At 42.4% G+C, this 24,682-nt stretch overlaps 1 protein-coding gene across 2 annotated transcripts in view; it reads right to left on the reverse strand.

Moving 5' to 3' along the window:
* LOC126458217 (succinate dehydrogenase cytochrome b560 subunit, mitochondrial-like) overlaps window positions 1–24,682 on the reverse strand; it is a 100,741-nt gene that overhangs the window by 35,048 nt on the left and 41,011 nt on the right. The window contains exon 1 of one of the 2 annotated variants that reach the window (XM_050095114.1): window positions 4,888–4,946. The exons of the other annotated variant lie outside the window; for it this stretch is intronic. Within the exon in view, the coding sequence (XP_049951071.1) occupies window positions 4,888–4,910 (23 nt within the window). The 5' untranslated portion in view covers window positions 4,911–4,946. Of the gene's footprint in view, window positions 1–4,887; window positions 4,947–24,682 lie in introns of those variants that run through there. 2 annotated transcript variants of the gene reach the window in all.

Below are 24,682 nucleotides of genomic sequence, written 5' to 3' on the forward strand. Positions count from 1 at the left end.
GTGTCGTGGTTGCAAAGATGGACCTCTCCATAAACATTGGTAGTGAAGTTGTGCATCATGCAGCCTGTTGCGCACAGCATGAGTTGTAACATGACATCCTGTGGCTGCACGAAAAGCATTATTCAACATGGTGGCGTTACTGTCAGGGTTCCTCGAGCCATAATCCGTAGGTAGCGGTCATCCACTGCAGTAGTGGCCCTTGGGCGGCCTGAGTGAGACATGTCATCGACAGTTCCTGTCTCTCTGTATCTCTTCCATGTCTGAACAACATCGCTTTGGTTCACTCCCCTTGTTAAGAGCCCTACCTGGCACAAAGTAACAATGCAGATGTGATCGAACTGCGGTATTGACTGTCTAGGCATGGTTGAACTACAGACAACAAAAGCCGTGTACCTCCTTCCTGGTGGAATGACTGGAACTGATCGGCTGTCGGACCCCCTCCATCTAATAGGCGCTGCTCATGCATGATTGTTTACATCTTTGGCAGGTTTAGTGGCCTGCTTGATTTCATAGTCTGTGAAGTATTTATAAGTAGGGGTCACAGACCACTGTGGAAGCAAAAAGCATCCTGTATGGCTGAAGCAGGACCTGTTCTGATGGCAGTTCCACATCAGTGGCAAAAATACGCTTTGTAACTGTTCATTTTATGTTGACCAAGTCTGGATATGAACAGTCGCTTGGGCATTGACTTGGATTGGTGTTGTGAAGTTATAATTTTGATTGTGACAATACCTGCAGACTTCGATGTTGGTAGCATAAATGAACAAAGCTTACATCAAATTGTTACATCAACACCTTGCTGTCGACAATTTGGATAATGCTTAGTATCTGGTTGTGAACTTCCTCAGTGATGTATTAAATCATTGTTCATGATCTGGTCTTGACTGTGAGTTGCAGGCCACTGTGGTCGAGCAGTTCTAGGTGCTCCAGTCTGGAACTGCACTGCTGCTATGGTCGCAGCTTCAAATCCTGCCTCGGGCATGGATGTGTGTGATGTACTTAGGTTAGTCAGGCTTAAGTAGTTCTAAGTCTATGGGACTGATGACCTCAGATGTTAAGTCACATAGTGCTCTAAGAGCCATTTGAACCATTTGACTGTGTGTTGATGCTAACATATTTGAAACTATCATAAATCTTTTTCCTAAGAAGATTCAGAACTATCCTTGCATTTCGTTTCCCAAGTCCAGCATAGAAGCAGCAGCAGCAGCAGCAGTAGTATTAGTACTGTAACATTAAATGGGAGTCACTAGTGAGTTTGATTTAAAAGTGTTTCTCGTCCATCAGAATTAGCATTTACAGTTGAGGCTCCATGAATTCTTGTGTTTGGCAACTGGAACTTTGCATTTTTCCTTGTTACTAATACATGCCAAACTAATTGGAGGAAATAGCGCATTCACAATATAATGTGTTTTTCACCAGAGTAGCATGATATTTATTTCTTCCTGAATTGTGTTGTTCATGCAAAGATTTGCTAGGCCACCCCAGTGAGAGCTCAGTTTAAGAATGACTGCAGAACAGGTTAAGGACTGGTAGGGTTTAACAGGTAGACGATGTGCAGATGGACTTTGTGTACAAAGAACAAAAGGGCATATCTATGTTATCACTTGATCAAACCCCCTAGTTATTCTTTTGCTTATGGTTGCAGACAGTCAGTTCCAGTATACAATGCAGGAATGTTTTTATGCATTTTTGTACCATCTATTTAAACCAATGTACTATTCTCCATGGCTACATAGTCTGAGACCTTTTGAGGAGTGCGGTTCTAATGCTATGCACAAATAATATTTATTAATTCAGTGGATATGGGAACAGAATGTTACTAACTAATGGCTAAAAAAAAACTGATTTAGAGTTGGCAATTTTATTATCATCATTATTATTATTGCTATAATAAATTCAAGGCACATGTTAAACAAGAGCATACACTTTTTAGTTACAAACATACTAAACAAGTGTTGTGGAATCTCTCAGATACATAATGGCAGGCAAATTCAGAAAGACAGATAAAGTGCACTTATGCTGTACTGCGGCTCTCCTTCCGCATGCTGCTGTTGGCAATTTGTTATCATCGTTCATAGCCAATTGAGTGATGGAATATGGTAACGATGAAAATCACTCAATTTTGTAACCTACACTGTCACAAAAATTTCACCGTTTTTTCTGAATATGTCATGATTTCTGATGTTCTCCAAGAAAGTTTTACTTTTTCCACAAATTTTCTGTTAAAAAGTTATGCATATTCAAAATATTCGTATCCCACCAGTACCACAGTCTTGTAGCCCAGATTTTTCTGAATTCACAAATGCCTATATTCACTAGAATCACTTGTTAACAATGCAGGAAAAGATAGATTGTCACTAAATAGGGATAAAGTATCAATTTACTTCATCAAAACATCACAGGAGTAAAAAATAAAGCCAATGAGCTGTTAGTATGTTTAGATGACCTCAAAAATTAGAATGGCATGGATATACTTGGTCTGTCTGAACACCATGTAACTTTGGTGAGTGAAAGTGCCAGTATAAATAGGTATAATTTAGCATCATACACTTGCTGCTCTAGCATGGATAAAGGAGGAGTTGCCATTTACGCAAAACATGGATATAAGTACAAAACTGTAGAAGTAAGCAAATTTTGTGTTGATCAGCACTCTGAAGTTCGTGCATGTGAACTACAGCTAGATACTATAGTGTTGATATTAGCAACAGTGTACAGGTCCCCATAAGGAGATTGGGAGCTATTCCCTATTATGCTGTCTGTCACACAAAAAGAAGAAGTTATTAATCTGTGGTGATTGCAATGTAAACTTTCTAAGCAATTCTGATAGTAAAAGTGAACTGGAAGTGTTATTAATGACATATGACTTAGAGTCAGTGATCAACTTCCCTACATGTATAGCTCAAGACAGCAGCACTCTAATAGATAACATACTTGTACAGCAAGAGGATGTAAAACTAACACATGCTTTGCCTGTGATAAATGGGTTACCAGACCATGATGTACAACTGATTAACTTACAAAATTTAGCAGCGTGTACAGTTCAGAAACCATTAAGTAAAAGTGTACGGCTGGTCAACCCAGTATCTATAGAGCACTTCAGAGAAAATTTAAGAAATGTTAATTGGGAGATGTATATAATAAGCCAAATGCCAAAGATAAATGCAACATATTTCTCAATAAATTTATATCCATTTTTGAACACTGTTGCCCCAAAAAATTACTAAATGTGACACCAACCAGTTTTCATAGAAATCTTGGATCACTACAGGTATTAAAGTGTCTTCAGAAAGAAAAAGAAAATTGTATGAGACAGCAAAAATTAGTAAAGACCCAGAAGTAATTTTACACTATAAAAATTATTGTAACATACTCAGGAAGGTTGTCAGAAAATCAAGAAATAAGTGTGCATTTGTTATGCACTTAACACATTCCACATCATAATAGTTACCGTGACATGGATCGATGGAACATGTAACTAACTAACTAACTACTGTAAAGAAGGCACATTAAGTTGCAGACAGATTCAATTAAAAGACACTGACACATAAGCTTTCAGTCACAGTCTTTGTCAGAAAAAGAGAAACACGCACCATTCATTCACCAACATACGATTGAGATTTAGTTACTGTAGCTGATTTTTTAACTAACATATTGTGTTACATCTAGTTTTCACTTAAAGGGGAATAGCACTATATATTATCTGCCTTTATTGGAAACTAACTGTTTTTGAGTTGGTTAACAACTGTAATTAACATCAAAATGTTTTAGGAAACCAGTAATTTTTACCACAGGTTTTTAAGTTGCCTTAACAGAAATTTCGTTTTGTGTGTCTGCTTATATTCTTATAGGGAATTAGCAACTTTTTAGCTCAAGAGACTAAAGGATAATCAGGTAACACAATGCACCAGCCAAAATGCAGCCCCACTGTGAAGGCTGTTCTCAAACAGGGATGAGCTGGCTGACATTCATAAGCAGCTGGAAATCACCCAGACTACTGTCAAACAACTGGCAACTGCTGTGAATCAGTACATTGGACCTGTGATACTTGTACCAGAGGTACCTCAGGTACTATCCTCTCCTGTGGATCCTGTCTCCTCTGCAGAAAGTACAGCCTCTGTCATTACCCATCTATTTGACTGTGTGTCAATGGTAGATCTAGGCATCCTGTACAGGGTTGGGCGGGGACCAGGGAAGACTCAACATGCTGTACTGATCCTCATAACCATAACCAACAAGCTTGAGGTGCTGTCTTTCACTGAAACTGAGCCAGTGGGACTCACTTCACCTGTTGTCCAGTCTCAGTAGAAAGCAAATGCAAAAGGGTAGGTTCTATTAATTGTCAGCAGTTCAAACGTGTGGTGAATGATGGTGCCCCTTATGAAAATGGCAGCAAGGGACAGGAAAGGACACGAGGTGCACTCAGTGTGTATGCCTGGGGGCATCATTTAACATGTTGAAGAGGCTATTCTGGCAGTCACTGAGAGAATAGGGTGCAACCAACTGCAAATTGTGACACACGCTGGAACAAATGATGCCTATCACCTGGACTCCAAGGTCGTTCTTCAGTCATTCCAGTGACTGGTAGAGAAGGTTGATAAGACCAGCCTTGCGTGTGGAGTTTCAACAAAGCTCACAATTAGCAGCATTGTCCCCAGAAATGATTGTGGCCCATTGGTTCTGTTGAGTGGAAGGACTGAAAATTTCTGTGACAAGCTAAGCTGCGACTTCCTGGACTTTCACCATTGAGTTAAGAACTGTAGGGTCACCCTAATTGGGTCAGATGAGCACTACACTTCACAGGCTGTTATTCAGGTGGCCAACTATGTGTGGGGTGCACACAAAGGTTTTTACATTAGGCAATTCTCCATTCAATCCAGATAATGATACCTGTAGGACACCAGCCGAAGCATTCACAGCAAAGCACCAGCATTCGAAGTGCTCCTGAAAAGCAGTGAAATTCACATCATATTAGGTACAGAAAGCTGGTTGCAAGGGGAAATTGATAGGAGAGTGATTTTTGGGGGAAATTTAAGTGTATATCAATAGGATAGGCAAATGGGAAATGGAGGTGGTGTATTGGTTGCAGTAGACAAGAAACTCAAATCACAGAGAGAGAAATTGAAGCTGCATGTGAGATTGTTTGGGCAACACTAATTATCAGGGGTGGGCATAAAATGATAATTTGATCCTTCAGTCACTTATCAGACTCATTTCCTGATGTAACCGAAAACTTTATAGAACACCTCAGATCACTTGTACGTAAGTTCCCCAATCATACTGTCATCAATAATTAAGAAAATTACAGTTTTGCTGGTGGTGGGTGTCATAAGACATCATGTGAAACTTTACTAAATGCCTTCTCTGAAAACTACCTAGAACAGAGTTAGGAACCCCATCATGATGGAAATATACTTGATCTAATGGCAACAAATAGACCTGATATTGATGTTTTATTGATAGCAGAATCGATTTTCGATCACATGGTGATCATCTTAGCACTGAAGATGATCACCATGTGATCGAAAATCGATTCTGCTATCAATAAAAACATCAATATTATGGCCAACGCTGACCTTCCTTTTAATTTAACATATATGGTCATTGTGCACACAGCATCCTCTTTGAGGATGTCCACATCAAGACTGGTATCAGTGACCATGACACGGTTGTGGCAACAACAGTTCTGGCAACAATGATTACCGAAGTACAAAGGACAACTAAACCAAGCAGAAAAATATGTATGTTCAGTAAATTAAAAAAAGTTGACACTGCACTGGACAGATATGTACCCAGTAGAACAGTTCATAATGGGAGGGAATCTCTATGGTATACAGTCACTGTAAAGGAGCGTCTAAAGAAACAGAGTTGACTGCACAAAAGGTGTAAAACAAAGCATAGGGCTATAGATGAAGGGATGCTGAATGAAATGAATTTCACTGTCAAGATACCAATGTGTGATACATTCAGTGGCCACTGTAGCAGGATACTGTCAGATGACATTTCACAAAATCCAAAGAAATTCTGGTTGTCTGTAAAGGCTGTTAGTGGTACCAAAGTTACGTGTCAAATCCCTAGTGAATGACACAGGAATTGAAATTGAAGTAAAACCTAAAATGCTTAACTCTATTTTCAAATGTTTTATAACTAAGGAAAATCCAGGAGAATCAACCCAATTTAATCCTTGTACCACTGAAAAGATGAATGAAATAAGTATGTGTCAGTGGTGTTGAGAAACAGCTGAATCATTAAAAACGAACAAAGCTCGAGGCCCCGATGGAATGTATGTCAGATTTTATACTGAATTTGCAGCTGAGTTAGCCCCTCTTCTAACTACAATCTACCATAGATCCCTTGAACAAAAAAAACCAAGCCCAGTTCTCGCAAAAAGGCACAGGTCACACCCATCTGCAAGAAGAGTAGTAGAAATGATCCAGAAAACTACCGTCCAATATCCTTGACATCGATCTGTTGTAGAATCCTAGAACATATTATGAGCTCAAACATAATAAAGTCTCTTGTAGCTGCAGCATTTCTTGATTTCTGAAAAGCATCGTGTGACGAAGCAAGCTGGGATATTTTTCTTCCCCTCTTGTTTTGCCATCTGCCTCCTTCAATTTGTTTTTTCACTTTTAACTAATTACTATTAACATAAGTGAGTGTATTCTGCATTTTCAGGAAAGAGAAAGGTTGGCCCCCAATTTTAAAGAATATAACACGAGATCTAATTTTGTGCTTAGTTTTATGTATGTAATTGATTTTCTAATTTATTTCAACTATTTCTAGTTAGTATCTTTTGTTACAGGGTGAAATCAGTAATTGTTTTGTAACTTAAAAAGTCTATTGTTGACTTATAAATAAATAAAAATTCTGTAATAACTGTGAACATTTGGAAGATGAAATGCTGGTAATCTTTCTATTTGGTTCTATTCAAAAACATGTTAGCAAAGCCAGCCATTAATTAATTCCAAAGTAATTAACAGTTTTGTCAAAAGTATTGTTTGTATAATGATATTTGTTAATTTCACAATTTAAACAAACAATTTGGCCTAACTCTTGTAGTAGAAGAAACTGTTAAAAAGAACCAATTTTTCGATGTATTCTGTAGTGTCAGCAGACTTGCCAACACTACGTACACTAATAGAAAGAGGCGGCCAAGATGCACGCACTAACTCACGCAGGGTGGCGTGAGGTCTGAAACAGGATACATAACGAATGCTATAAAGAAAAGTACGTAGCTGCTGGAAAACTTAACTTTAATCCATCATTTGTATACAGTGTTCTTGATGATACAAGTGAGACTCTCTCTAGATAAATGCAATATAATGTTAATGGCGCCTTGCTAGGTCGTAGCCATTGACTTAGCTGAAGGCTATGCTAACTAGCTGCTCTGCAAATGAGCGAGTCTTCGTCCGTGTAGTCGCTAGCAAAGTCGTCCGTACAACTGGGCGAGTTCTAGTCCATATCTCGAGACCTGCCTTGTGGTGGTGCTCGGTCTGCGATCACTGACAGTGGCGACACGCGGGTCCGACATGTACCAATGGACCGCGGCCGATTTAAAGCTACCACCTAGCAAGTGTGGTGTCTGGCGGTGACACCACATTCCTCCCCCGCAAATCGGCGAACGGTCGTGTTATAAGGCTTCCGCCCGCTGTGGGGAGGACCCCATGTTGACGTATGCGAGGAGGTGGGGAGCCTAACAACAGGCGAGGCTGTGCCACCCGCACCCGGCCATTAGGTCCGAGGGGAGCTAGCAAACGCCTGAAAACCTAGTCCAGGGTGCACGTCAACATGTGGTGGATGCGCCCGTAAAGAGACAGGAGGGGCCGAAGAGTCGACCTCCATTGCGTCGGGGTACCCGACGCGCGAAGACGCCATGTGGTCCGGAGCGGGCAAGAGTTCCATGGCGGAGGACATCTGGTCATGGGAAGAGATCGGCGGCGCGTGACCCAGGGAGGCGCCAGGCGGTTGCAGCGACGCGTCCACTGCGGGCAGCGCCGGCGGGAGAACAGGCGGCGGCGGCGGCGGTGGCGACGCGTCGCCATGGGGCAAAATGGAAGGCAGCGTCGGTAACACCTGGGTATGAGGCGAGCCAGTAGATGGGTCCCCAGGGCACTGACCGGACGGCACCGTCGCTGAAAGCAGACGGGGAGCGGCAGAACCCAGGCGACGACAGAGGCGCAGCTGATTGAGATGCCGACGCACTTCACCAGAGGCCCCCAAAACCAAATACATCGCGCGGCCGAGGCAGCGAAGAATGCGCCCTGCGAGCCAACGCCGTGAACCTCGATAGTTGCGATAGAATACAACGTCGCCTGGAGCAAAAGCAGGAGTCTGCCGCTGCACAGGAACCTGATGCGGCGGATGCAGCAAAGACATCAAGGTTCGATGAGGACGACCGTGGAGCAACTCAGCCGGCGAGCGACCATCTCGGGGCTGAGAGCGATACGAAGACAAAAAGAGCAACAATGCATCCTCCCGAGAATGCGACTGTTTTAACTTCAACATCTGTGACTTGAAAGTCCGGACCAATCGTTCAGCAGCACCGTTTGACTGAGGCGAAAACGGCGCGGATGTCAGATGTTGAATACCATTGGCCTTGCAGAATGACTGAAATTCTGCAGACATGAATTGTGGGCCATTGTCGGAAACAATAGTCTGCGGAAGACCTTCAATGCAAAAGATAGCAGACAACGCTTGGATGGTGGCAGATGACGTCGTGGAAGACATCCAGACAACAAAAGGAAAATTACTGAAGGCATCTACCACAACCAACCATCTAGCATTCCAGAATGGACCAGCAAAATCGATGTGCAAGCGTTGCCAAGGGGAAGTGGCTTTTGGCCATGCAAAGAATTTCCGCGGCGGTGTGGATTGTTGTTCAGCACACGCCATGCAAGAAGAGCACATATTCGTAATCGCAGCATCGATCCCGAACCAAGTACAGTGCTGATGAGCAAGTTGTTTTGTTCTCACGATACCCCAATGTCCTTGGTGAAGAAGCCGTAAAACATAGGACTGTAACGAACGTGGGACCACGACTCTGGACTGATCATTATCAGAACGCAACAACAAAACACCATGTCGTACAAAAAGTCTCTCCTTGTGAGCAAAAAATCGGCGCACCAGCGGATCCTCAATCCGTGACTTCGACAAGGGCCATTGAGTAGCAACAAAACGCAAAACGGTAGCAAGGACAGGGTCAGCAGCTGTGGCTGTAGCTACACGACGAAAATCAATCGGAAACGATTCGACCACGTCATCGGTTTCCGAATCAATGAACATGCAAGCAAGTTCGGAAGAATCGAATGCTCTATCCTCAGCAACAGGCAAACGGGACAACGCATCGGCGTTTCCGTGCTTAGCAGTGGACCGATACAAGATATCGTAGCGGTACTGCGAGAGGAAAATAGACCAGCGAATGAATTTCTGCGCAGTACGTGGAGGTACAGGCTTGTTCGGATGAAAAAGTGATGTCAAAGGTTTGTGGTCTGTGATGATGGTAAAGTGACGACCATACAAGAAATCATGAAACTTTGTAACACCAAACACGAGAGCCAAAGCTTCCTTCTCAATCTGTGAATAATTTCTTTGCGCAGACGACAGCAATTTGGACGCAAAGGCAATAGGGCGATCATGCGAGCCATCTTTGTGTGCAAGCACAGCACCGATCCCGAAATCCGATGCATCTACCATCAACAAAAGGGGTTTCTGGGGATCAAATGGCGTAAGGCAAGTATTTGAAAGCAACGCTGATTTCAACTGACGAAAGGCGCGTTCGCATTCCGTCGTCCAGACGAACGGAACACCTTTACGGTGTAAGCGATGAAGCGGAGCTGAAAAGGAAGAGGCCTGGGGAACAAAGTTATGATAATAGTTAATTTTTCCCAGCACACTCTGTAGCTGCTTCAAATTCTGCGGCGAAGGCAAGTCTTGTAAGGCACGGAGGTGCTCTGGACTGGGATGTATGCCTTGGGCATTGATTACATGTCCCAGATATGGTAAGTCACGAGCAAAAAACACACATTTGTCCTTCCGCAAGCGAAGACCATTTTGTTGCAAAACCTGAAATAATGTTCGAAGATTTGCTAAATGTTCATCTGCTGTCTTTCCGGAGATCACAATATCGTCCAGATAGTTCGCTGCAGTAGGAACCGACGCACAAACAGTTTGTAAATATTGCTGAAACAATGCAGGGGCGGATGCACACCCGAATGGCAATCTTTTGAATCGGTACAAACCCAGATGCGTGTTAACCACCAAGACGCGCTGGGATTCTTCGTCCACTGGTATTTGCAAGTACGCATCTGCGAGGTCCAACTTCGAAAAGTATTTACCCGGACACAGTTTATCAAAAAGATCTTCCGGGCAGGGTAAAGGAAAAGTGGCAATCACTAGTTGTGGATTCACTGTGCCTTGAAGTCCACGCAAAGTCTCAATTTTCCTGAGGGTTTTGGCAAAATTACTAAGGGTGAGGCCCAGAGAGAAGCCTGCACACGTTCAATTACACCTTGTGATTCTAAATCGTTTAATGTCCTCGCGACCTCCTCACGCAATGCATGGGGAATTTTGCGCGCTCTGAAAAATTTCGGTTGCGCGTTGACTTTCAGTTCCAAATGTGCTTTATAGTTTGTAGCGCAACCAAGGCCCGGTGCAAAAATGTCTGCAAATTCTTCACATAGACGAGAAACACTGGCGGAAGGTACAGTCTGGTTCACTGATAGGACCTGATTGACTATTGACAAGTTAAACAACTGAAATAAATCTAAACCAAACAAGTTCACTGCAGAAGAAGAACGAAGGATGTAAAAAGACACAAGTTTTGTTTGTCCCTTGTATGTTGCAAGAAGGCTGCACTGTCCTAACACAGGGATCGTGTGACCTGAATATGTAGTTAACTGAACATTTGCGGCACGCAACGGAGGAGTGCCCAGTTGATTGTACGTGTCTTTAGTGATCAGAGAAACCGCAGCCCCGGTATCGAGCTGGAACGGGATCACGTTGCCATTAATGTCCAAGTCTACAAAAAGTTTATTGTCCTGCTGATGATAAGAGCGACTGTCTCGTGCAACGTGAACAGACACTGGTACGGAATCACTTACTAATCGACGTGATTTCCGGTGACGTCGACACACACTTTTTGTGGGACGAACACAGTCACTGTTAGAGAGAGTGACACTGGGCGGAGTGGAATTAACTACATGAATGTCCATGGGTGAAGGTTCACGAGCCTGAGTATTCTTGGTTCGACTCCGGCACGAAGCAAAGGGCCTGGAATCGTTGTGAGTGTCCGATCTGAGCTTTTTCTGGCAAACTCTCTGAACATGTCCTTTTTTATTACAGAAAAAGCAAATAGCTTGGCGTGACGGGCAATTCTCATGCGAATGTCTAGTAGCACACCGCGGGCATGATTTGAGCACTGCATTTGCTTGCTGCCGCGGGACACGTGGTTGATAGCTGGGCGGCAGCTGCGCGGACGTGCGCGAGGGCTGTTTACAGTTCCGTGCAGCTCGCCCGGCGGGCCGGTTAATGTGACACACAGCTGGCGAAGTTTCAAATAATTCCTGAGCAAAGTCAAGTGTGTCTTGCCTATCCAATATGTCTATCACTTGTTGAAGGGAGGGATTGACTAGTTTCAAAATTTGCTCCCGTATACGAACATCAGAAACGTTCTGTGCAATTGCATCACGTACCATAGTATCTGAATAAGGGAGTCCACATTCACACTCAAAAGCACAATCCCTTGTAAGGCCTTGCAAAGTTGCAACCCACTCCCTATTAGTTTGACCGGCCGTACGTTTTGTACGAAAGAACGTATACCTTTTTGCAACTACATTAACTGTTTCCTTGAAATAGGCATCTAAAGCAGACAAAATTTCTTCATACGACGGAGTTGCTACGTCGCGTCGGGGAAATAATTTCACTATCACATGGTACGTTTGCACCCCTACACACGACAATAAGTGAGGCTGCCGCTCGTTACCTTGAATTCTGTAGGCGGCGAGATGAAATCCAAATTGGCGTGATGACTCGTCCATGTTTCCATCGCCGCATCATACGGTCGAAATGGGGGTGCAACTGCATGTTGTGGCTGCGGTAGCGGTGAAGCAGCGGCTGCCGCATCGTTTTGCATTGCACGTTGACCCTGGACGAGCTGTCCAAGGGCATCCAATAAGGCCTGCGTCTGCTGATTCTGCAAGCCATAAAATTCGGACAGTACATCTGGAGATTGTGGCGAAGCCATGACAAGTAAATTAAGGCAATACGAACGCTAATTCCTCTTTTAAGCCGCGTCGCCAAAATATGTGTAGTGTCGGCAGACTTGCCAACACTACGTACACTAATAGAAAGAGGCGGCCAAGATGCACGCGCTAACTCACGCAGGGTGGCGTGAGGTCTGAAACAGGATACGTAATGAATGATATAAAGAAAAGTACGTAGCTGCTGGAATACTTAACTTTAATCCATCATTTGTATACAGCGTTCTTGATGATACAAGTGAGACTCTCTCTAGATAAATGCAATATAATGCTAATGGCGCCTTGCTAGGCCGTAGCCATTGACTTAGCTGAAGGCTATGCTAACTAGCTGCTCTGCAAATGAGCGAGTCTTCGTCTGTGTAGTCGCTAGCAAAGTCGTCCGTACAGCTGGGCGAGTGCTAGTCCGTATCTCGAGACCTGCCTTGTGGTGGTGCTTGGTCTGCGATCACTGACAGTGGCGACACGCGGGTCCGACATGTACTAATGGACCGCGGCCGATTTAAAGCTACCACCTAGCAAGTGTGGTGTCTGGCGGTGACACCACATATTCAGTTAATTTAATGAGTTTAGTTTTAATTGTAATTTCTGTAAATTAATCTTTGAACAATGTGTAGTTTCAGCGCCTATTATTGTGAGGATATATAAGGGTCCGATTTTTGGTCCCGAGACAGTTAGTCCACAGCTGAGTTTCAGACGAGAAACCTGTGTTTGTTAGAACAACAACAATGCTTCAATTTAAATGTGGAATAAGTGTTACACAATTAGGCTGAGTGTAAAAATAATGACAGTGTTTGCTCCATACGTACCTTTCTATTCTTCAAGAACTGTGAACTTTGCGGTTTGGTTTTTACTGCTCGTAGATATTCAACAGTAAACTACTGTAGCAGTATGAGGATGTTTGCCTGAAAACTATTAATGATGCTTATCAAAAGTTAAACAACAGTGCACTGTCCATATTAAACGTGTATATGGGGAGTTGTGAAAAGTGAAAGTAAACGACTGTGGAATGAAAATGTGCACCTGTAGGCTACATCATTTACAATAGACAGTACTACATTTCCACCCCCTATTTTTTAAGCCAGTATGTCGACACCGAAAACAACAAATGAAGAAACAAAGAGGACGAACACTGTCACAATCGGACTCAGTACCACACCTTCGCTTATTGTCAAAAGTATGGTCATATGGGGTGTCAAGTGAAATTGTGACTGGACTGAGGAGTTTTTGGTAGGGAGGACACAGCAAGTTATCTTGGGTGGAGAGTCATTGTCAGATGTAGAAGTAACTTCAGGTATGCCTCAGGGATGTGTGTTGGGACCCTTGCTGTTCATGTTGTATATCAGTGACCTTGCTGACAATTTTAATAGTAAAATCAGGCTTTTTGCAGATGACGCAGTTATCTATAATGAAGCACTATCTGAGAGAAGCTGCATAAATACTCAGACAGATCTTGATAAGATTTCAATGTGGCAGAGATTGGCAACTTGCTCAGAGATTGGCAACTTGCTCTAAATGTTCAGAAATGTAAAATTTTGCTCTTCACAAAATGAAAAATGTAGCATCCTATGACTATAATAGCAATGAATTATTGTTGGATTCAACCAACTCGTACAAATACCTGGGTGTAACACTTCATGGGGATATGAAATGGAATGATCACATAGGTTCAGTAATGGGTAAAACAGGCAGTTTATTGGTAGAATACTGCGGAGGTGGAATCAGTCTACAAAAGAGATTGCTTATAAATCACTCGTACGACCAATCCTAGAATATTGCTCAGGTGTGTAGGGCCTGTACCAAGTAGGACTAACAGGGTATATTGAACATATACAAAGAAGGGCAGCACGAATGGTCATAGGTTTGTTTAACCTATGGGAGTGTCACAATGATACCGAAGGAACTGAAGTGGTAGACTCTTGAAGATGGACATAAACTATCCCAAGAAAGCCTATTAATGAAGTTTCAAGAACTGGCTTTAAACGATAACCCTATGGATATACTACAGGCCCCTATATATTGCTTGCATAGGGATTGTGAGGATAAGCTTAGAATAATTACGGAATGCACAGAGGCACTCAAACAATCATCCTTCCTGCACTCTGTAAGTGAATGGAACAGGAAGAAACCCTAATAGCTGGTACAATGAGATGTTCCCTCTGTCACGCACCTCACGGCAGTTTTCAGAGAATAGATTTTGATGTAGACACACAATCAGGCACACATGACTGCCAACTCCGGCAGATCGGGCCAGAATGCAAGTACAGTGTGGGATGGAAGCAGCAACATGGAGGGAGTGGGGAAGGGGAAGGGATAGCAATGTATGGGTTGAGGGAGAGAGGAGCACTGTCTGGCAGAATGTGCTGGGACTAGAATGCCAGCAGGAGCAGCATCAGGAGGTTGTGGGGCAGGGAAGGGGGGAAAACCAAAGCAAAAATGAAGAGTAGCTGGGAAATACGGATGACTTTGTTACTAGAGGGTGGCAAACAAATAGGGTGAGAGATGAGAATGGGGAGCTGGTGATAGGACAGAGAGGGTAGAAATTGTTGGGTGGAGCATGTGGGGACAGTATGTTGCCATAGGCTGAGGACAGGATAATTACGGGAGTGGAGAATGTGTTGTAAGGATAACTCCCATCTGTGCAGTTTAGAAAAGCTGGTGGTGCCACGGAGGATCCAGATGGTTTAGGTAGTGAAGCAGCCATTGAAATCAAGAATGTTACGTTCAGCTGTTATGTTGTGCTACAGGGTGGTCTACTCTGCTATTGGCCAGTTTGGCTGTGGCCGTTTGTCCTTGTTGGTAATAATACCAATATAAAAAGCTGTGAAATTATTGCAGCACAGCTCGTAAATGGCAGCTGCTTTTACAGGCAGCCCAGCCCCTGGTGGGGTTGGACAAACATGTGACAGGGCTTGAATAGGAAGTGCTGGGTGAATAGATTGGACAGATCTTGCACCTGGGCCTTCCTATGATCGTTGTGGCAAGGAGTAGGGATTGGGAGTAGCATAGGGATGGAGTAGGATGTAGGGAGATTGGGTGTGCAATGGATCACCACTTTAGGAGGGATGGCAAGAACTTCAGGTAGGATTCACCTCATTTGATGAGAGGTAACCAAAGGCCTGGTGAAGGATGTCATTCAGTTGTTCCAGTCTGGGCAGTATTTGGTGATGAGTGGGGCACTCCTCTGTGGCTGGTTCTTAGGGGTGGTGGGAGGATTCAGACTGTGAGGGGAAATGCCACAGGAGATCTGTTTGCGAACTAGGTCTGCGGGATAGAGCTTATCTGTGAAGGCCTTGGTGAGACCCTCAGCATACTGGGCAAGGGGTTTCTTGCCACTGTAGATACACTATCCCCCGGATGGCCAGGCTGTATGGAAGCAATTTTTTGATGTGAAAGGGATGACAGCTATTGAAATGCACGTACTGTTGGTGGTTTTAACATGGACAGACGTGCGGATGTAGCCATCTGAGAGGAGGAGGTCAACACCTAGGAAGATGGTATGCTGTTTTGATGACCAGGTGAAGCAGATGGGAGAGAAAGTGTTGAAGTTGTAAAAGAATGAACATAGGATGTCTTGCCCCTGAGTCCAGATCATGAAGATATCATCAATGAAGCTGAACCAGGCTAAGGGTTTGGCATTTTGAGAGACTAGGAACATCTCCTCTAGATGGCTAATAAACAGGTTAGCACAAGAGGGTACCGTACAGGTGCCCATGGCTTTGCCACAGGTTTGTTTGTATACCTTCCCTTGAAAGGAGAAGTAGTTTTCAGTTAGGATAAAGTCAGTACAGTGTATGAGGAATAAGGGAGTGTTTGTAGTCTGAAGGACACTGGGAAAGGTTATGTTCAATAACAGTTCAACCATGGCCATGATGGATACTGGTGTATAGAGAGGTGGCATCAATAGTGACAGGCAGGGATCCAGGAAGTAAACGGGGGTGGGGGGTGGGGGATGGTGGTGAGTCAATGAAAGAAGTGATTGGTATCTTTGATGTTTGAGGTTAGATTACAAGCAATTGGTTGGAGGGGTTGGTCAATGGAAGCCGAAATTCTTTCAATGGGCGCACAATAACCAGTCACAATGGGGCAACCGGGATTATTGAGTTTGTGAATTTTGGGGGAACATGTAGAAAGTGGGTGTTAAGGGCGTCATAGAGGTGAGGAGGGAAATGGATTCAGGGTGCAGGTTCTGGGAAGGACCTCTGGCTTTCAGCAGGGATTGGAGGTTGTGTTGGACTTCTGAGATGGGATCACTTTGGCAGAATTTATAGGGGGAGGAGTCAGATAATTGGCAGAGGTCTTCTGATTCATAACAACAGTGGTGGAATCCTTGTCTGCAGGTAGAATGGTTAGTTTAGGATTTGTTTAGATGCTGTGCATGGCTATTCTTTCTTCTGCTGAAAGGTTTGTGTTCTGAGGAAGGGACCTGGTGAAGGACGGTTAGACTAAGTTGGAGGTAAGGAATTCCTGGAAGGCAACCAGTGTGTGGTTGGGAGGGGGGAGTTTCATGGTTGGATGATGGTATGATCTGGGAGAGGCAGGGCTCAGTGTTGGAATTAGGTTGTGTACCGATACGTGGTACAAAATATTAAATCCTGTGATGACAAGTTGGACACAAAATGAAGTAAAATGGAAATTGTAAAACTTTAAATTATTGAAATCATTAGGCAGGAACTCTAAAAATGTATGTGTAATTACCTGTCAGAATGGTAATTTGTAATGAAATGAAATAATAATAAAGCACAAGACTCTATAAGATAATGGTATAGAATCTATGTAGCAATGTAATTGACCTTTTACTTGCTGGTGCAACAAACCAAAAAGACCAGCATTATTAGACACACTCTCTGTTCTAGCCTTGACGAAAACGCACGCTATGGTGGCCATTTGGGATTGTAAGTTGTGAATTTTAAATGATATATTGTAATTTATGCTAATTGTGCATTTTTATTTCATGTATACAGTGACCCTCATGCAGAAGTAAAAATAAGGTTTATTTTGCAAGGTTTTCAGTATGCTGGATAAATGACAAGAATGGCCAAACAGTCAACCATTCTTGGCAGATATCTTGCGTAGGAATAATTTCATTATAATTTCCCCACTTCAAAAGGCTCGCAATCATAATTAGTAAAGAAAAGAAAGTGCATAAATTAATTTATTACATATTAAAGTGAAAACTAAAAACATTTAGTTCAGTACATACATTGATCACTTCTCAGCAAAACAAAGATTATTTCGTTTAAAGAGGAAATACTTTCATTAATTCACAGGTTTCTTTTAATTAATTTAGGTATGGTAAAGATACCCTGCAGCAATGTTTTAATGTGATAAGCCGAAATATTATCCCTGAGATTATGTCTACATTTTTGTGTCTATGAATGCTTCACAGAGACATCAATTTTGCAACAGATTCTAAGAACGCCTCACGCAATTCTATATTAACAAGGCAGTGAGTCACATGCTGTTAAATAATCGGAGCTCAGAGAACTATTTTACGAAAGTATAGATTCCGGTCCCCAATATTATCATTATTCTTTCTTGTGTCCACTCCGCCAAATAAGTGCTCTATTCACTCTCTTGCCTGGAGTAAAATATCAGTAAAGATAGGTGTTAAGATTTTCTTACACTCGTTACACCATATTCGTTGAGGACACCGTGAGTATACTTGAGACAGTGTCTGGACCTGAACGGCAGCGGCACAGTTGAAGGGACTGGCAGCAAAGAAGTGTTTCCATTGCAAGGATTGGGAACGTCTTTGAAAAATCTAGCATGGTTAAATTTGGGTTTAGGACTATAGAACTTTGGATAGAACTGAAAGTTCTGTGGAGCTGAAGGTTTTGGTGGAAAGGTTAAAAATAATGTTACGGCAAAGTTTCAGTTCTGATTTTGTGGAGTGGTGTTGGGGACTTTTTGGGGATGTGGCAAGTTCCGGGTGCTGACATCGAGTTCTGCCTAGGTTCTTTCCAATTTTTCTCGACAAGTGTTGCGGACTGGTGAGCAGGGATCTGATCGGTATCTGAGACAGAGCGTAGGTGCTAGGTAGCATTAGGTACTATGAGGGGTGGATGAGGAGGAACACTGTGGGTAGGATCCCTGGGGAATTGGATACTGGTGCCCCAAGGCAGCAGAACGATATCAGCAGGGTGGATAACATATTGGGGTGGTGTCTAGAAGCCTCTCCAGGTGCTGGAGAGCAAGGGATTCACTTTCAGAGATGTGATTTATCAGGAGCTGGGCCACCTGTAAAAGCAGCTATGTCATTTACAGCTATGCTGCAATCATTGCATAGCTTTTTATACTGGTATGACTACCAACCAGCTGTACATCAGGATGAATGGCTACTGTCATACTGTAGCTGAGGGTAAAGTAGACCACCCTGTGGCACAACATGCAACTACAAAAAATACGCTCGATTTCAATGGATGCTTCACTACATGTGCCATTTGGATTCTCCCCTCCACCACCAACTTTTCTGAACTGCATAGATGGGAGTTATCCTTACAACAAATTCTCTGCTCCCATAACAATTCGCCCTCAATGTACGATAACATACTGTCCCCACACCCTCCACCCAAGAGTTTCCACCCTCTCTGTTCCACCACTTCCTCCCCATTCTCATCTCCCACCCTCTTTGTTTGCCATCCTCTGCCAACACCCTCACCCATTATAGTCCCGGCTCACTCTGCCAGAGAGCGCTTCTCTCACCCCCCCCCCCCCCCCCCCCCACCGATACACTGCTATCCCTTCTCTTTCCCCACACCCTCCAGCCTGCTGCTTCCGCCTCACATGATAGTTACATTCTGGCCAGAGCTACTGAAATTGGCAGTCACGTGTGTGTGAGGTGTGCTTGATTGTGTGTATGAATGGTGTGCATTTCTCTTTTTCTGATGAAGGCTGGGGCTGAAAGCTTTATGCAAGTGTTATTTAATTGTGCCTGTGTACAACACGTCTTTCTTAAGGTAAGCAGCAATCCATCTTTTCCCACACTGTTGGTTAAACACAGAGATTGATGAAGACAGCTGAATTTATTAATTCAACCAATATAGTCCGCAGAGGTAATTCTGAGTGGGGGAAAATCATGTACTAGGTTCCTAAGGCTCAATCTAGGACCACTATTGTGGCCGTGCGGTTCTAGGCACTTCAGTCTGGAACCGCGTGACCGCTACGGTCGCAGGTTCGAATCCTGCCTCGGGCATGGATGTGCGTGATGTCCTTAGGTTAGTTAGGTTTAAGTAGTTCTAAGTTCTAGGGGACTGATGACCACAGATGTTAAGTCCCATAGTGCTCAGAGCCATTTGAGCCATTAGGTCCACTATTAGTCCTCATATAAGTAAATGATCTTCTGTCTAATATGAAAGAAGCGAAATTAGTTCTTTCTGCAGATGACACTAGTATTGCAATCAATCCAAGGATACATATAGAAGCACCTGCAAATTTTTCCAGTTGCTTGGGACTTTGCACTGGGTGAGAGATTCAGAAAGGGGCCAATGCCACAGCAGAGTCTCTGTAAAACCGAGCTGGTATCCCATCCAGATCTGGCAACTTATTTGTTTTCAACTGTTTCAGTTGGTTCTCTACACCAGAAAAGCCTATTATTATGTCCTAGATACGGGAGTCTGTGCAACTGTCAAACAATGGTACGTGTGTATGATCCTCCTCCATGAATGATTTCTTAAATGCAAAATTTAAAACTTCAGCTCTCCTTTTGCTGTCTTCTATTGCCACACCAGACTCGTCAACAAGTGACTGGATTCAAGCCTTTGACTCACCCATTAATTTTACATAGGACCAAAATTTTCTCAGATTCTCGCAAGATCTTTCACTAAGGTATGACAATGGCAGTTGTTGTATGTTTCATGCATCAATCTTCTTACACACATACAAATTTCTAATCTTTCCCTGCTGACATTTGTGCATTATTTTATGAACCAAGTGTCCAATAGTCTCTGCTTCCTCAATATTTTGCAAATTTTATTATTAGATCACAAAGGGTCTCTTCCAACTTAATCCACTTATTTGGCACCTACCTCTCCAGAACACAATTTGCAGTATATTAAAACTTTGACCATAATTCCTCTATGTACATTATACTAACTATAACTAATGAAGTCAATTCATTGTCTAAGTGGAGTGCTATGGACTGCTTATCTGCTCTTTCTAGCAGAAACACTATTATAACCTTCTTGACTGATTTATGAAATTTTGTATCCATAGTTGCTAGGATGACATTACAATCACTAATCCCTGTCTCTATACCGATACCTTCAATAAGGTCATGCTGTTTGTAACTGGAATGTCTGTGAGTTGTCGAACTAGCTGTCCAAGACAGTTTTCGAAAAGATGTTCAGATCTACTTCACAAGATGTCCCTGTTTATACTCAGTAGAGTAAATTCATCTCCAAACAATATGATGAAGGTACTTATGCATTACTAAGCATAGACTTTCTTTTAATGATTGTACGACTGTTACAGTTGAATCAGGTGGCCACTAAAAACATCCAACAGTTACCCGTGTCCAGATAACTTGAAAGCCAGACTTAATTTCAATCTAGATAGGCACAATATTTTTGTTGACTGCAAAGAACACTCATCTTCTTATAATGTCTAATCTGTATTTTCAATAAAGGTTCCATGCCTCATTAAGTATTACAGAGTTTTCTACATCAGATTTCATACAGTACTTGATTACAGGAATAACATGAGCACTGTAGCTTTAGTGGATGGCAGTGAATTTGGGAACTTTGTTACAAACACTTCGGCAACTAACTGTTAAAATTTTTACTCTGTTACCCGAGTAGCTTCTTACTACATATAGAGCATCTCTGACCTACTAATGGAAGTCTCACAATTCTCTACCCCATAAAGCAGGCCCAGAAATTGGAAAATACCTGTGAAAGCAAAGATCATGAAGTACAAACTGTATTATCTACCAATTTTTACCTATGGATCAGAATGTTGGACCTGGACAGAACTTGTCACTTGTAAGTGACAGAGATGCACTTACTATGAGGTGTCCTGAGTAAGGCGAGAAGGGACAGGATAAGATATGAAACAATACAAAATACACTTCACATCAATTCACCTAAAAGAAATTAAGGAGTGAAGTAGGCTGGAATGGACTGAATCTGGGAGAAAACCAATTGGAAGACCACAAGAAGACAAAGAGACCACGTGAAATATGATGTAAATCAGAAGGGTGAGGGGAAATGCTGAACAATACTCTGTGGGAAAGAAAAGATTGGAAGAGGTTTTGTGAACAACCTACATAAGCAGAAATGTTTTGAGAGAAGAAAAAAAAGTATCTATAATTTGGCATTTATTCTGGTTTATACAGCTCATATTTAAATATATTTGGTCTTTTGCTGAAATTATTTTGTGCTCCCTAATTTTACTAACTTATATTTAAAATGAAATACCAAATTGATTTTTTATATTATGTGCATCTATTAGTAGTCGTGTAAGACAATGATTGAGTCAGTACTTGTTTAGCTATTAAAATGTACAGTTGCTTTAGGTAAGTTAATGGTTAGCTATTGAAATGTAAGTTCCCTAGTGAGTCAGTCACTCATTCGCATTCATCATCACTACATTAATCATATTTTATGGAATATAAGATGCTCGAATATTTTTAAGCAATTTAAAAAAAATAACATCTTTACAATTTTTGTTATTAGACTGCAAAAAAACTTAGTTTATAAAACCAAACTGACCTTTAAGATTCCTAAAAATTGTCATCTGAACTTTCTTCATCTTCATCATTGTCCTCTTCACATATATGGTGTCCTTCAGTGCCACTGAGAGTGTTACTAATGCCGCACTTCTTCTCTGACTCTAGACCACAAATTTTCATCCACTGACACACTTATTTCGTTGTAGGCATATTATAGCTCCCTTCGCTGTGCATTCATTTTGGGTTTCATCCATCATCCATTTGTTCCTTTTCTCTCTCATATACACTTTAAATGGGTTATTTATTGAGACATCAAGAGGTTGCCATTGTGAAGTAAGTCCTCCCAGAAAAACACCAAGCTCTATATTTCCCTGACTCAGTTTCTCTTTCACAGAATTTTTCAAATGACTTCTAAACTGACCTAGCACAAGAAGGCAACTCTTCTTCAATAAAGTGCCTTTCCTTCTCTCCCGCACCCTGTCAATCCATAATTTCATAACAGCCTCATCCATTCAACCCTTGTCATGTATGTAAACAACACCTGGTGGTATTTCAGAAGATTTTGGCATTGTTTTGCTCTTGAAAATGATCACTGGATTAAGTTTAGTACCACCAGCACAGCATGAAAGGACAACAGTGTAGTGCATTTTTTCATGTCCACTTGTTTTTATAGTTTCAGTTTCAGCACATTTCACAGGAACAGCTCTTTTACTCAGCACATCAAATGTCAGAGGAGTTTTGTGCATATTCGCTATTTGGCTTATTTCCACACTGGTTTTCTTTCGATGCTGAATAACGAAGCAATGGAAAGATAATATTTCCTCTTCATACTCTTGTGGCATTTACTGAGATACCTTGGTTTTTGTTCACATGTTAAGTCCATAACATTTCATAAACCACCCTTAACATCCATTAAGTTTCACTGTGGTGCTAATTTACGGGTGCATATCTGCATCATTTTTGTATTAATTCCAGCCTGTACCATATGGATCCTTCCCACTAGCACCAGCATTTTTTTTAATTGCACAGGTGTGAACTTTCCCTGCAATACATCCTACGTTCCCGTAACCCTCCTGGCCTCAACCTTCCTTAGGCACTGTCCTCACCCATCTGGCCCCTTCCCTGCTCCCATTCCAGCACTACACAGCCGTCATACCACCACCACACCCAGGCTTTATTTTATTTTATATTTTTTAAATTTATTTCTCTCTTTTTCTCTGCTTTTTCGCTACTTTCCCCCCCCCCCCCCCCCCACCCCCACCCCATCTCTCTCCTGCCCGCCGCCCAACCTGTAGCACTTCACTGTTCGCCATCCCCACCATACTATCCCTCCCCCTCCCCACCCCAGTCTCCTCCTTTCCCCTAACCAGTCGCCACTCCCATCATGCACTGGTGCTGCTGCTCGCAGTGTGGTTTCAGTTGCCTGAGACTGCAGTTGTGTGTGTGTGTGTGTGTGTGTGTGTGTGTGTGTGTGTGTGTGTGTATTGTTGACAAAGGCCATTGGCTGAAAGCTTTAAGTCTGAAATCTTTTTTTGTGCCTATCTGCAACTCAGCCTCACCACTATATAATGAGTGGCAACTCTCCTTCTCAGCTATATAATGAGTGGCAACTTTCCTTCTCAGAATATTGTTACATTCCATCCTGGATTTTCCATTGCTTGTCATATTTCTCAACCTCAGGATGCCACAAATACCTTCTTTCTTGTTTTAAACTAATAAGTTTCTCAAAATCCATGTTTTGTGTTTCGGAACAGTGCCCAATTCAACCAAAGAAAACAAACTGATCTGAATTCCATTGCCCGTCATCTGAAGTCTGTACAGTCAGGCATTGAGATTCCACTGCACTGAGACTGTGCACATAGTGGCAACCTCTTTTGAAAAAAATCAGCTGTTTTCAACCGATGTCACTCATCAGCTGAATACACGTCACTGCCACTATGACCGCAGCCTAAAAAAGTAAATAACCTAGTAAATAGTGAAATTCTACAACATAGTAAAAGAGGTGAGCTTTGTTAACAGTGGTTAAACTCCAGGTGGGTACCAGGATGAGAGGATATGTTCAAGAGCACATAATGGTAGGAAACACTATCTAAATTTGCTCTTACAGTCTGCCAACTTTGGTATCTCAAGACGGTACTGATTCATCTACAAAGAATTCAATGTGAAACTTTCAAAAACATTTTGACGAGAAATGTTCACTGGCATGAACTTTCATGGCAGATTAAAACTGTCCACCAGAACAGATTTAAATGTGGATCTATCACCTTGCTGTTGAATTGTTTAAGTATACATCGCCAACAAATACAAGCTGCCCCATGAAACACAAATGTCAAATTTCAATTGCTGCTCCAGCAAACAATTTAAATTTACAAAGGCTCAGTAAACCCATTTTCTCATAAGTATATTATCCAACCCTGTCATCCTAAATGTTTGTTGCAAAAAAATTTACTTTAGAGCAGAAATGCGCAATTGTAAACCTGAAGACTACAAGTTGAGTACCTTTGGCATGGCTCAGATAGTGAACACTGCTATCTGGGTACCAAAAGTTCAGCATCAGACTTAGATCCTGTACTTACAGATCTCAACGGGTAAAACTGTGAAGTAGCTATCAGAGATATTGGCCTTTCTGCTCATCACTGTCAGATAATAAAGCTAAAGACAGGCTTGGCAAAACTGCAGGACTACAAAAGGATCTTCTCAGAACGTAATACGTGTTTTTTCTAAGGCAGTGGTAAATCAAACCTAGGATGAAGTGAAT

This window comes from Schistocerca serialis, chromosome 2 (genome assembly GCF_023864345.2).
Source record: "Schistocerca serialis cubense isolate TAMUIC-IGC-003099 chromosome 2, iqSchSeri2.2, whole genome shotgun sequence".
NCBI lineage: Eukaryota > Metazoa > Arthropoda > Insecta > Orthoptera > Acrididae > Schistocerca > Schistocerca serialis.